We start from the raw sequence: 13,357 nt of genomic DNA, 5'->3' as shown, positions 1-13,357 counted from the left end.
TGCACATCCATCAACATCAGGGTGGTTTTAGCAAGGAGGAAGTAAATGCCGTTGAGCAGGCAGTCGGCAAGATCATCCTGGACAAGTCAATGTTCTCTGTGAACCTCTGCCTACTGTTCTGTAAAATGACAAGTCATACTTAAAGTAACAATGGCAGTTAAGGAGCCCCCACCTTCCACGGGTTGCCATGGCATAGTCATACAGGTTGGGGTTTGACTTTCTCTCCTGTCTGTAGTCACTACCTCATTTTCAGACCTTCTCTTTGGACCGAGTTTCTCAAGTGGACGTTGCACTCCTGTTACTTCCTGCTGACGCTTCTTATACGCTCACTGTTTTCCCTAGTGTTGAACAAAAACTGTATCTAGGTGGGTGTCAAAGATAAGATTAAATGACAATTTGACATCAGTTATACGTGATTAGATTGATTAGTTGCTAGATTGGGTCATGATATATTCTCCTCATTAGTGTAAAAATGGCCTGGTTTTACATAGTTACGTAATAGTATTTTAATAATTTAATAAATACTTGGCCTAACCACTCAAAATCAAAACTAGAACTTTGATGACAACTTAAATATAACCATAAACTTTGCTGAATAACTGAATTTTCTCTTCCTCTAACCATAGGAGAGCATTATTCTGAATACTGTATCATTCATTGATTTTGTTTTTAGATAATTTAATTGTTAAAAGTGTAATTTAAGATAGTTTTAGAAATTTTAGTTGTTTTAAAAACTAGTAAAGAGTTTGTTAGGATGCACATGCTCTTTTGAGACTTGTTCAGTAGATATTATATGGCTAAGATTTAGTTACATTATTGCAATGCTGCTTTTAGTTTGCTTACATCTTTGTGAAATAATATCTTTTGTGAAATAATATCTTTGTGAAATAATATCACTAAGAGTGAATGGATAAGCACTTGGATTCTTACCAGATTTCAGCCACTGTGAACATCGTTTACTGTGACATGTTTCGTGATGTGTGAGAGTCCTAGAGTTCCTCTTGGATATATAATTATAAATGAAGTTGCTATACTGTAGATATGAAAGCTTTGTAAAACATTCATGGAAAATATGTTGTGAAGAAACTATGCTTGTATTTAAATAATTTTGTATCAACATAAACTTATCTTTTAGTTCCATTTCCATGAACTTTTGGAAGAACCCCTGTACAAATTCATTTATTACGGTTTTCTTCTGTTTTCCAAGGAAGTGACAGGATGTTACATGTCAACCAGTAATATAATGTGTCTTACAGATTTTTCATTTCAAATATTTTTGTTTTATTTTTTCCTACATACCCGAGTATGGAATATGTCAGATAGGAAAATATTTTTAAATCAAGCAAGAAAGGTTGAATATAAAGGGAGAGGTTGATGTATTGAGCTATGTCTAAATTTAGAACTTTATCAGAAAACATCTTAGAGTGAAAAAATAAGTTAAAATGTTGAAAACATTTGAGGTTTACATAATTACTAGGGTATTAGTTTTAAGACTGACCAACTTACATGAACCAATAAATAATGGGGCTGCTGTGGTGCAGAGGGTTAAGCTGCTGCTTGCAATGCTGACATTCTGTATCAGAGTACAGGTTTGAGCTCTGGGTGATCTGTTTTGATCCAGCTCCCTGCCAGATCACCTGGGAAAGCAGCAGATGATGGCCAAGTTCTTGGGCTTCTGCACCCCCCAGCAGAATCAAAGGGAGTGCCTGGGTTTTGGCTTTGGCCTGGTTCTGCCTTAGCTGTTGGAAGCATTTGGGGATTGAATCAGCATATGCAAGCCATCTTTCTATCTCTCCCTTGCTCTCTGTCACTGTTCCTTTCAAATAAATTAAAAAAAAAAATAACTAAAACAAAACAAAGCCGACTCCTGGAATAGAAAAGTGGTTAAGATGCATGGACAGATAATTCTCAGAGCAAACCACCTCTATATCCAATTATCGTCTAAAAAGATATTCAGGGTGGAGCAAGTTGGTAGCTGAACAACATCCTCTAGTAATTATTTCCCCATAGAAACATTAATTTGAACAACTATTCATGCACACTTCTATATTCACATGGGCCTAGGACACCAGATAAGAGACCCAAGTAGCTAATTTTAGCATAATACTAATAAAGTTGTATTGAAGGTGGCATGAAGGAAAGAGATACCCATGTCACTCTTCCCCTAACTCCTAACAGCACTTCATGAAGAGATGTGCCTCCTTCATGTGGGAGTGTTCTGGAGTTAGAACTCAGTATTGGGCCCATGTGGTGAAATCTAGTACCAGGCTGAGTTCCATGTCTGCTATTTCTAGGTCAGAAAGAGCTCTTGGCCTGTTTATCCAATAGCCAAGGGACTGCCTCCATCACCCCTCTCTCCACCTTAGGTAGCTGGGCCTGAAAAAGACTCCATCTGCTGGGCATGTGGATAGGAAATAGGTAAAAGACTGTCTCAGACTCAGTGTTAGGTTAATGAAAGTCAACACTTCATCACTGCTTCTCTCAAATCTGTGCCCAAGGATGGATCCCCTGGACTCAATTAGGTGTTGTGCAAGGATGTGTGTCCCAATTCTGAATAACATCACCTGATTCTTTGCCTTCACTCTGACTGTGTGCTGAACCCATTGTCTGTGAGCTGAGGTTGTGGTCCAGTGTGGTAATGGCCATGACACTGCCCACCACCCCATCCTTTTATCAATCCCAGGCAGCACAACACAAAGTGATAAACTTTCAAGCTGTTGCAGAAGAGCCTAGGACTAGGCAACTCCATTGTGAGTTCTAGTGCCACACAGAATCCTATGGTGCCCACCATAGGCTGGTAACTATTAGGAGTCCAGACCTGCCTTAGGTCCACAGGGAGACTTGTGGGGGTGGACTTCCTTTCTAGGACACTTTAGGAAAAGTAATAAAGGCCAGTGCAAAATCAATAGAAGCTAAAACATATAAAAATAATAAAAATAGGAGTGAGTTTTTTCAGAAAGATAAGTGAGATCAACAAGTACCTGACTAAGTGGAAAAAGGTCAGATTCCAATAAAATAAATAAAAAATAAATAGCCAATAAGAAATGTTCAATGTTTGAGTATGTCCCCTTACTGGATATTATGCAATGTATACATAAACAGAAACATCACATGGTATCCCATTAATAGGAATAATTTTTTGAAGACTTACTTGAAAGGCAGTTAAACATGCACAGACATAAAGAGAAAGAGACAGAGAGAGGCAGTGAGAGAGAGACAAAGAGAGAGAGATCTTCTATCTACTCTATCTACTATTTTATTCCCCAAATGGCTGTAATTGCTGGGTAGATCTGGGCCACTGCAAAGCCAGGAGCCAAGAACTTCCTCCTGGTATCCCACATGGGTGCAGAGGCCCAAACACTTGGGCCATCTTCTGCTGCTTTCCTGGTCCATGAACAGGGAGCTGGATTGGAAGTAGAGGAAAGCAGACTCGAACCAGCACCTATATGGGATGCTAGCACTGCAGGTGACAGCTTTATCCACTATGCTACAGCACTGGGCCCAAGAATAATTATCATGAGACATTTTATGAGACATTAAGTTGACATCATAGAAATACAAAGGATCATTAGAGACCATTTTGAATACTATACACAAACTAATTTGTAAGTAGACAAAATGGACAAATTCCTAGATACATACTCCTCTTCAAGATTGAATCATGAAGAAATAGAAAAACTGAGTAGATCAGTAAGAAGTGTCGTGGTCAATACAGTAATAAGCCTCCTACTGGAGGAAAGCCCAGGCTCAGATGGCTGAATTCTACCAAATATTTAATGAGATAAAAGAAATTCTCCAACTGACATGTCCAGATGTAGAGACATGGTGTGGTATGCATGTCTGCATCCAGACCAAAGATGGACTCCTTCTGGTGAAACCGTTGACTATAGACTGACAACAGGCAACTGCACTCTTACAGTGTCCATGCCTACAATGTCAGGAAGCACTTCAGCAGCGGAAGATACTAGAGGGTAAGTCAGTAGGGGACAGAGGGGAGTAGGGGAAGGGAAGGCGAACCCCAGAGCGTATGCAACTGTATCATAAAATAATAATTATAGAAAAAAGAATTTCTTCTCAAATATTTTTGTAAAATAGAATAGAATACTTCCAAACCCATTCTGTTCTGTGTTCCATCACTTTATACTGATATCAGAACCAGACAAAGACACAGCCAAAATTTTTAGGGCAGTTCAAGTGATGAGCATAGATGCAAAAATCCTCAATAAAATGCTAACAAATGGAATCCAGCAGGATATAAGAGAGAATATTCCCCATGATCGAGTGAGATTGACCCCATCCCAGGGAGGCAAGAAACCACAGCTATGGTATACTTAATCAACAGACTGAAGGTCAAAAACCATATGACCATCACAATAAATGCAGAAAAAACATTTTGCAAATGTTAATATCCTTTCATTAGAAAATCTTTGAATAGATTAGGTAGAGAAAGAATGTGCCTCAATATAGCAAAGGCCGTAAATATAAAGGCTGTAGCTAACATACTGAAGGGTGAATTGTTGGAGGCTCTGTAAGATTTGTGACACAACAAGGATATTCGCTTTTAGCACTTCTGTTTGGCATAGTGTCTAAAGTCCTGGCCATAGCAATTAGGCAAGGAAATGAAACAAAAGGCATTACAATTAGAAAAGAGACTAATTGCCACTAATTACAGATGACGTGATCTTAAGTATTGAAAACCCAAACAATTCAACAAAAACTATTAGAACTAACAAAATAATCCAGCAAATGTGTTAGACACAAAGTCAACATACCAAAATCAGTGTAATTTCTGTGCACTGATTGCGAATATTTGAACAAAGGAAATTGAAGTAATCTCATTTATAACAGCTGCCCAAAATACCTTGGACTAAATTTAACAAAAGTTGTAAAAGATTTTTATAATGAAAACTGTGAAACAGTTGGACGAATCAATATTATTTAAATATCCATACTACACGAAGTAGTAGATGTATAGATTTTGTACAGTCTATCAAAATACAATGCAATTCTTCACAGAACTAGGAAAAGTCTAAAATTTGCATGGGATCCCCCAAATGCCTCAAGTAGTCAGAGAATCTGAAGCACAAAAAGAAGCAGGAAGTATTACATTACTGAACTTCAGAATAAAATACAGAGCTGTGGTAAACAAAACCTAGTATGGGCACCAGAGTATTGTAATATCATATCTTAATTCTATTTATATCTCTAGCTTCTATTTTTGTTTGCTGATGAGATTTTTCCTTCTGTTTCTGAACCATTTTAATAGTTAATGGAATGCTGGATTTTACAAATTTTCTTATGGCTGTGAATGAAGCTGCTTTGGTCTCTCAGGATCCAGGTAAAAGACGTATTCTTCAACAGTATAAAGAGAGGATATTGTTAGTAGATATCAGTGGAGCAGTTATATACATTTTTATTTGTTAAGAATCTCAAATTTACTTTTTTCTCTCTCAGGAATATAGATTTAAAAAAAGAAAAAAGTAGACATGAATTTTTTCCTTTCTTTTTTTTCATAAAAGCCATGAAGCAATCTAGATCATCGCTCACAATATTCTCTTCCTATCTTCAATTCCTGGTTTTCCATGCATGTAAAAGCAAATGTAGTTATGTTAAAATGATATTTTTATTTTTATTTTTAAAGATTTATTTTTATTTTCATTACAAAGTCAGATATACAGAGAGGAAGATCTTAAATCCGATGATTCACTCCCCAAGTGGCCACAGCGGCCGGTGCTGTGCCGATCTGAAGCCGGGAGCCAGGAGCTCCTGCAGGTCTCCCACACGGGTGCAGTGTCCCAATGCACTGGGCCTTCCTTGGCTGCTTTCCCAGGCCACAAGCAGGGAGCTGGATGGGAAGTGGAGCTGCCGGAACCAGAACCGGCACCCATATGGGATCCTGGCGCGTTCAAGGCAAGGACTTTAGCCGCTAGGCCACATTGCCGGGCCCTAAAATGATATTTTTATAATGTCATTCTGTTGCTCAAGAATGTAGATGTTCTTCCTATTATGAAATAAATCTAGTCCAAACGTCTATGTTCAGTTTCCTCACGTCTTCATGATTTTGCTTATTGCCCCTCCTCGTTCCCTCCACAGAATATTTAGCAGGGGGGAATCCTTTAGTCTAGTTAGTTAAAAAAAAAATTCTGCCAGTTTTATTCTTCCATTCCTTTATTCCTGTAGTGTTTCTTATTGAAATTACATCTTTTTCTTCTTTGACAGTAGAATCTTAACTTTGTTGGAAATCCACTTGCATTTTTCTATAAAAATGACGTATACATTTGTGTTTTTTCTAAAGGTGTTGTTTACATTATATCTAAATTGTAAGCAAAGATAATTGAAGGCAGTATTCATATTAATGATAGGAAGATGGGCCGGCATTGTGGCATAATGAGTCAAGTTGCTGCCTGCCATGATGGCCTCCCAGATGGGCACTGGATTTAGTTCTGTTTACTCCATTTCCAATCCAGCTCCCTGCTAATGTGCTTGGAAAAGCATCAAAAGATGGGCAGGTGCTTGGGCCCTGGTGCCTAAGTGGAAGCCCTGATAAAGTTCCTGGGTTTAGCCAGGGCCAGCCCTGGCTGTTGAAGCCACTTGGGGAAGAGCCAGCATATGCAGGATCTGTCTCTCCCTGTCTCTCTGTAAGTCTGTCTTTTAGATGAATTAACATATCTTTTAAAAAATAATGGAAGCAGTACTTCCAAATATTTGAGTTCTCTAGTATTCAGGCTCTCATTTAAAGCATTCCTCATTTCTCCATTAGCAAGATCAAGTTACTGGAATTATGTAGTTTTATAGTTAACCAAAGTATATTGATTTTCTTAGAATCAAGGATATGTGATTATACCACCTTCATTTTCCTAGATGAGCAAGCAGTAGGGCAGAAAAACCCTTTAATGTTTATTCATTTGTTTAATAAATGTTATTAATACCACATGCAACAAAGGTCAGTCTAAATATACTGCTTTGCATGCTTTCCTATTCATTTTCTACTTGGCATTTTAATTAGCTTCCATGGAATTAAGTTTTTCCTGGTTCCTTTTTGCCTACTTGGTTTATTTTTACATCTTTATTTATTCTTATTATACATGTCTTTTTATATATGCTTATATTCCTAAGTATTGCCTGCTTGTTTAATGACAAGTGAGAATCGCTTGTTTTCTTCCATAAGCTCATTTGTTTTTCAAGCCTAGTTTTTGCATTGAGCCTATTTTATGTTTATGGCCAAAGTGCTTTGAGGACAACCAAGAATAAGAAGTTTGCTTTTCTCCTCTAAACAATCCATATAATTATTAACTGTATTTTTTCATTTAAAATATCTAAGCAGTGTGTAAGTATATAGAAGCTATGGCTCTGTTTAACCATTCATAAGTAGAGATCCAAGTTTTAGAGATCCAAGATGGCTGAATAGCGGATCGCTACACTAACTTAGGATGCTGCTTTTGTATATGAAAAGAATGAAGGAAGAACTGCAGTTGTATAAGTCTAACTGACAAAAAGTTTTAGTGAAGAAACGAAAGAAAACAGTGGAGGGCCTGTGGGAGAAAAGGACAGATCTCAGGAATGCTGCTTACAGTCAACCGTGTAGCATAGCCAGTGTTCAGTGATAAGCTGACTCTCAAGTAAGAGACATCACACTGGGGATTGAGGAAGACAGCTGAGACTGAGTTGGGAGCAGATCACTGCAGCCAGAATCAATGGTGACGTTATCTGGCACAGCATCTCCTGGAGCACATGGACTTTGGGTTTGGACGGGAACCAGAATGTGGGGAATAATTCTGGCAGCTTTTCATCGGGGAAGAATACACTTTCTCTCATTCACTCACAAGGTGTCTGGATCAGTGGGAAGAAGCTGTTTCTAAGGTGGCCCAGGCCTGCTGGGGGTTACATTGCTGTGGTGGCTTCAATGCATGCCCGGCTCTGTATAGGCACATGTGATTAAGTGGCTGAGTCTATTGAAAGTATGAATCTATGTTCCCTCTGACTTTGAGTCAGGCCCAGAGGCCTGGCAGTTGGCAGTACAATTATCTGGGATTGTGAAACATGCAGACATTCCTGGCCTGCTACAAGCCCTGAAGGGACGCATGGCAACACAACCTGCTGAGGTGGAAATCTCAGAGGTGGTTAGTTCTGCCTCTGTTGTTTATGGGCAGGGTAGACTTGCAGGGATGAGGGGAGCTTCCACACCCTGTGCTAGTGGGAGTCTGGTTCACAAACTGGTTATTCTGTGACTGGCTGACAGTGTGTGGTGTGTAGCTGTGTTTCCAGGCACGTAAAACTGCCCTGATCATTTCTGTGGACATGGGTGGGGATTATAGCTACCATGGCATATCCTTGGGTTTTATCACCTTGAAAGAGAGGTGAGGCTGTGATTCCACTAACAGTCATGGTCATTGCCTCTCCTGTGCTGTCAGAAAAGGAGATTTGCCACGCCCAATTTGGATGTCACCCCAGACTCACCCACACTTGAGCACTGAGCAGAGTAAGCTGCCCACACCCAGCACATAGTCACTGTACAAGCAGTCACTCCACCAAACCACTGAGGTATAACTTAAAGATAAAAATCATCAGAGGAGAAAACCAACAAATACTTCCAGAATTGCCTAAAAGTAAATGGAGACATATAAGAAACAAGAACATATGACTCGTCAACAACAATACAATAAAATAAATTATTCGAAAAAAAAGAACATATGACTCCCCAAAAGGAACATTATAGTTCCTTGATATTAGAAAGTGAAGATGAAATTGATTAAATGCCTGAAAGTGAATGGAAAGAAATGATCACTGGATTATTTAAAACCACATAGAAACACACTGAGATAAAGAAATTAGTACGTAAGTTTTGACACGGTAGCCTAGTGGCTAAGGTCCTTGCCTTACATGCGCCTGGATCCTATATGGGCTCTGGTTTGTGTCCAAGAGGCTACACTTCCGTTCCAACTCCCTCCTTGTGGCCTGGAAAAGCAGTCGAGGACAGCTCAAAGCCTTGGGACCCTGCACCTGTGTGGGAGACCCAGAGGAAGCTTCTTGCTCCTGGCTTCAGATCAGCTCAGCACCTGCTGCACCTGGGGAGTCAAACAGTGGACGGAAGATCTTTCTCTCTGTCTCTCCTCTCTGAGTTTCCAATAAAAATAAATAAATCTTGGGCCCGGCAGCGTGGCCTAGCGGCTAAAGTCCTCGCCTTGAAAGCCCCGGGATCCCATATGGGCGCCGGTTCTAATCCCGGCAGCTCCACTTCCCATCCAGCTCCCTGCTTGTGGCCTGGGAAGGCAGTTGAGGATGGCCCAATGCATTGGGACACTGCACCTGCGTAGGAGACCTGGAAGAGGTTCCAGGTTCCTGGCATCGGATCGGCACAGCACTGGCCTGTTGCGGCTCACTTGGGGAGTGAATCATCGGACGGAAGATCTTCCTCTCTGTCTCTCCTCTGTGTATATCTGGCTGTAATAAAATGAATAAATCTTAAAAAAAAAATAAATCTTTTCTAAAAAATCAGTACATAGTATGGATGAAGAGTTTTGTGAAGACATTGAAGCTTTTAGAGAAATCAAATGGAAAAGTAAGTGAAAAATTCAAATGCCAAATAGAAAATGGAAAACCTTCTGTGATTTTCATGGTATAATAATTTGTTTATTTTTTGGTAGCATTTCAGAAAGCCTTGAATACGTTTAGTAGGATCAGAGATGGTCGAGTTGGCACTAATGAAGTGATGGATGTTTTGGATGGGATGGATATTTCTATAAACCTTGAAACTTTTCATGAAGTGTTAAAATATTCCTATGTTGACAGTAAGTGATTTGTCTTTATTATATGTTATAACATTACATATATGTATCTGTATCACATTAATATCAATATGGGGTGATTCATGGTTTGTTTCTTTTTCACTCTTAATGATTATTATTTGCAAATGACCTTGAATACTGACATCTATAGGAAGAGAGTGTGTGTAAAAAATAATGAGAAGTTAAAAAATCATTATATCCTGGTGTGTTTGGTAAAAATCTAAGAATAAAATTGGGTGTTAGAGACTTTTATCTGGAGAAGTAATTTCTTGCATCAATGATATTGGCTTCACAATGGAAGAAACCGAAATTTCTTTAATTCTCAATTTTATTAAGTAGCTTTCATTCAAAAATATTAATATTATGTTCAGTTACTGTCAGCACAATATAGATTGCCTTAAACATTAACAGTGTATGTAACAGGCATTTTTGTATTATATATTTATATTTGATCAGGAAATATCCTCTAACAGTAGATTGATCAATGAGTAATCAATGAGTGGTGCATTGATTGAATGAGTCAAATTGTCATTTAATATTTGCTGTTTCTAGAACCAAGCTAGGTTAATACAAGATGAATAAAACACCTTTATTGTTCCGAGAGAGTTCATATTCTTATGAGGAGAGAATCAAGTCAACTGAAAATTAAAATGCTATGAGGCAAATACTGTAACACATTGGACATAGGCTGGTAATACTTGCTCATACTGAAAGTATCAGGCATGAATTATCAGAGATAAAATGCCACCAAATTTTGAAGTATCAGAAAGATTAATTAGTTGAAGGTGGTGGTAAAAGCTGAGAAATGTAGTTAGGTTGTGGGAAAAGGAGCGGGAGAGGGAGACGATGAAGGGAAAGGAAATGAGAGATAAGAAAGGAAGAGAGAACGGGAGAGCAGGGAAGGGAAATGGAGATATGAGAGAATATTTCTATCTACTGGCTCACTGCACAAATGATTCCACAAAAACTGTAATCTTGGTCTTATGTTTCAATGTTTACTATTAATTCATGATTTTGAATGTTATTAAAAATCCATGCTATCTGGCCTTTTGTGATTTTTTTATATTAGAAAAGCATGGCAGTCATAAACATGTTCAAAAATTAATACAGTATTTCAACCTATTCTTTACCTTGTAGATAACCACATGGTGGATATTGGAGATGTTGTATTTACTTTGAACGAACTGCTGCAGCAGTATGAGGATGTTTGTAAGTGAGATTCTCTTGCTATAACAAGATTTGTTGATAAAAAATTGTTTTCAAATTAAATCTTAATTTGTCGTTTTAAAAGGTTTCTATCTGCTCTTTGCTGTAATTTCTAAATCAGGGAGAGAGAGATTTAATGCAATGCTCTAAATACTTTATAAATATCTATTAATTATGTGACTATCTCATACTGTTTATTTTTCCCTTAAACATTGCAGCATAAACTTTAAGCAAAAAAGTGATTATTTAAAAATATTGAAGAAGGTGATATTTAAATGATAATTTGTGCAATTCTCTGACATTCTGATATTTAAAAATTAGAATAAATTGAAGTTTATTTATTATTCAGTTTTTCTTCGTTAAGCACATTACTTTTGCCTTCTTGCTGTCACACACCATTCTACTCCTTGCACTTCCCTTCATTTGTCCAAATATCATTTGCCCAAGAACATAAACCAATGTAATGTAAAAAATTATAGTTTCTTGAAATATGTTACAAAAATTTTTTTACTTGATCATCCTTCAAGTTTTTCCATAGTTAAGCTTTTTAACTGATATTTATAACATGTTTATGTTGCTGCTTTTTTATTTCTAAAAATAAAATTTAATTTATTAGAAAAAAACGACAGAAAATGAGAGAGACAGTCAGATATAATGTAAAAGAAAACAAAGAATCCTCCCATTCACCGGTTCACTTCCCAAATGCCTGCAACAGGTGAGGCTGGACTAAGCTAGAACCTCCGTCTGGACCTCCTACATCTGTGGCAGGGTACCAAGTACTTGAGCCATCACCAGTTCCCTCCTAGGAAGCTAAGGTTGGGAATGGACCTGGAATTCAAGTTCAGGTATTCTGACATGTGATGTGGGCATCCCTAGAAATGTTTTAACTATTATGTCAAACACCTGCCCTGCTACTTAATTTTTAAAATTTTACTTCGACATAGTAAACTTCCTATTGTGAGAAATAAGGATTTAGTTCTGCTTCTTTTTGTGTGTTCCCAACATATATACCACTTTCTATACTTGTCCATGGTCTCAATATAGCTATATAATATTTTGGTAATTTCCTATGCCATGCTTATGTTAATTAAGCACTATTCCAGCTGAGGCATATAGTATTTTGTGGTTATATCTAGCCTGGTTAGTGGTTCAATCTTTTGATAATCAATTCTGTTTATTCAACTTGCTAAACTTTGCTTTATATGTTTAAGCAATTGGAAATTTCTTGAGTGGCTTTAGTAAAATCATTACCTGGGCTTTTTGAAATATATTACAAATGATAAAAATAAAATGAACTGATTGAATATGTTTCTATTTAGCAATTACAGATGCGTCAGCTTTGCATGAAACCACTTCAAAACAAAAGTTATTCGATATAACAGAACACAATCTACCGTACCATAGGAAGAGAAGTTTGCCTTCCAAGCCATCTGACTCTTCAGTACGCAGAAAGTATCATAGTAAAATAATGGAGGAAAAAGATGGCTCTGAATTTAAAAGACCAAAAAATGTTTGGCAAGAAAGAAAACTGCTGAGTGGAACTGATACCAGTAATGCAAGAATTCAGGAACCATATTCATTGGATGGTGGAAACTCAGAAAAGCCTTCAGAGCAGGCTGGAATTCTTGACTCAAAGTCTGAAAATATTGCAAGCCTCAGTAAGTCTCCGGATGAAAGTGGCATTTCTGGTATCCCCGAACTTCAGCAGTCAGCTTTCAGAAAGCATTCCAACCTCCTAAAACAAGTTTCACCTAAGGAAGAAGCTTCAGTTAATACTTGGGGTCAGTATCTTACATACGGGTCAGATTTTATTAGTTATTCAATGTGGGCATTTGACTTGTCAGTGCTCAGGGTAAATACCACTTCTGACACATAGCTATGTATGTGATACCAATGGCAGTTCCTTTCCGGATTTCCTTCCTTAAGAGCACCCACCTTTATCTGAGGAACTTCTTAGTGATTACTCATTCTAGTTTCCTAGAAAGTAGCAGACCTATTTTTTCAGAAAATGCTTATTCCATAATTTAAACAGGTAGGCAGGAATTCTGTCACCGTTCTAATTAACAGTTACATAATTTAAACACATTATTTATAGTACGTCAAGTATTATCTCAAGAGGAAATGATCAATTCCATGAATCTCAGCTCCGCAAGGCTTGTCAATGGTTTCCCAACCAATATTCTGCCTTTTTTGTGTTCCTTCCATAACAGACATGTAATGTTTGGAATCTACTTAAACATCCCTTCCTATTTTCTATGCTGAAGCTACTCAGCTATGTTGATTTTCTCATAAGAAGCTTATTTTCCCTTTAAAAGATGGGATTTACTGTTTAATGTAGTTTAAGTGAATACTTACTGAAAACTTTT

The 13,357-nt window shown here is 37.7% G+C and overlaps 1 protein-coding gene across 1 annotated transcript in view; it reads left to right on the top strand.

Annotated features, from left to right (window-relative positions):
* Positions 1 to 13,357, top strand: part of EFCAB13 (EF-hand calcium binding domain 13) — a 126,666-nt gene that overhangs the window by 7,311 nt on the left and 105,998 nt on the right. The window contains exons 6-9 of the mRNA XM_058675798.1: positions 5,267 to 5,338; positions 9,645 to 9,788; positions 10,923 to 10,994; positions 12,311 to 12,772. Coding sequence (XP_058531781.1) covers positions 5,267 to 5,338; positions 9,645 to 9,788; positions 10,923 to 10,994; positions 12,311 to 12,772 — 750 coding nt within the window. The remainder of the gene's footprint in view (positions 1 to 5,266; positions 5,339 to 9,644; positions 9,789 to 10,922; positions 10,995 to 12,310; positions 12,773 to 13,357) is intronic.

The sequence above is a fragment of the Ochotona princeps genome, chromosome 17 (assembly GCF_030435755.1).
Source record: "Ochotona princeps isolate mOchPri1 chromosome 17, mOchPri1.hap1, whole genome shotgun sequence".
NCBI classification, from domain to species: domain Eukaryota; kingdom Metazoa; phylum Chordata; class Mammalia; order Lagomorpha; family Ochotonidae; genus Ochotona; species Ochotona princeps.
The sequence above is the reverse complement of the archived record's forward strand: the minus strand, read 5'-3'. Positions and strand labels throughout refer to the sequence as shown.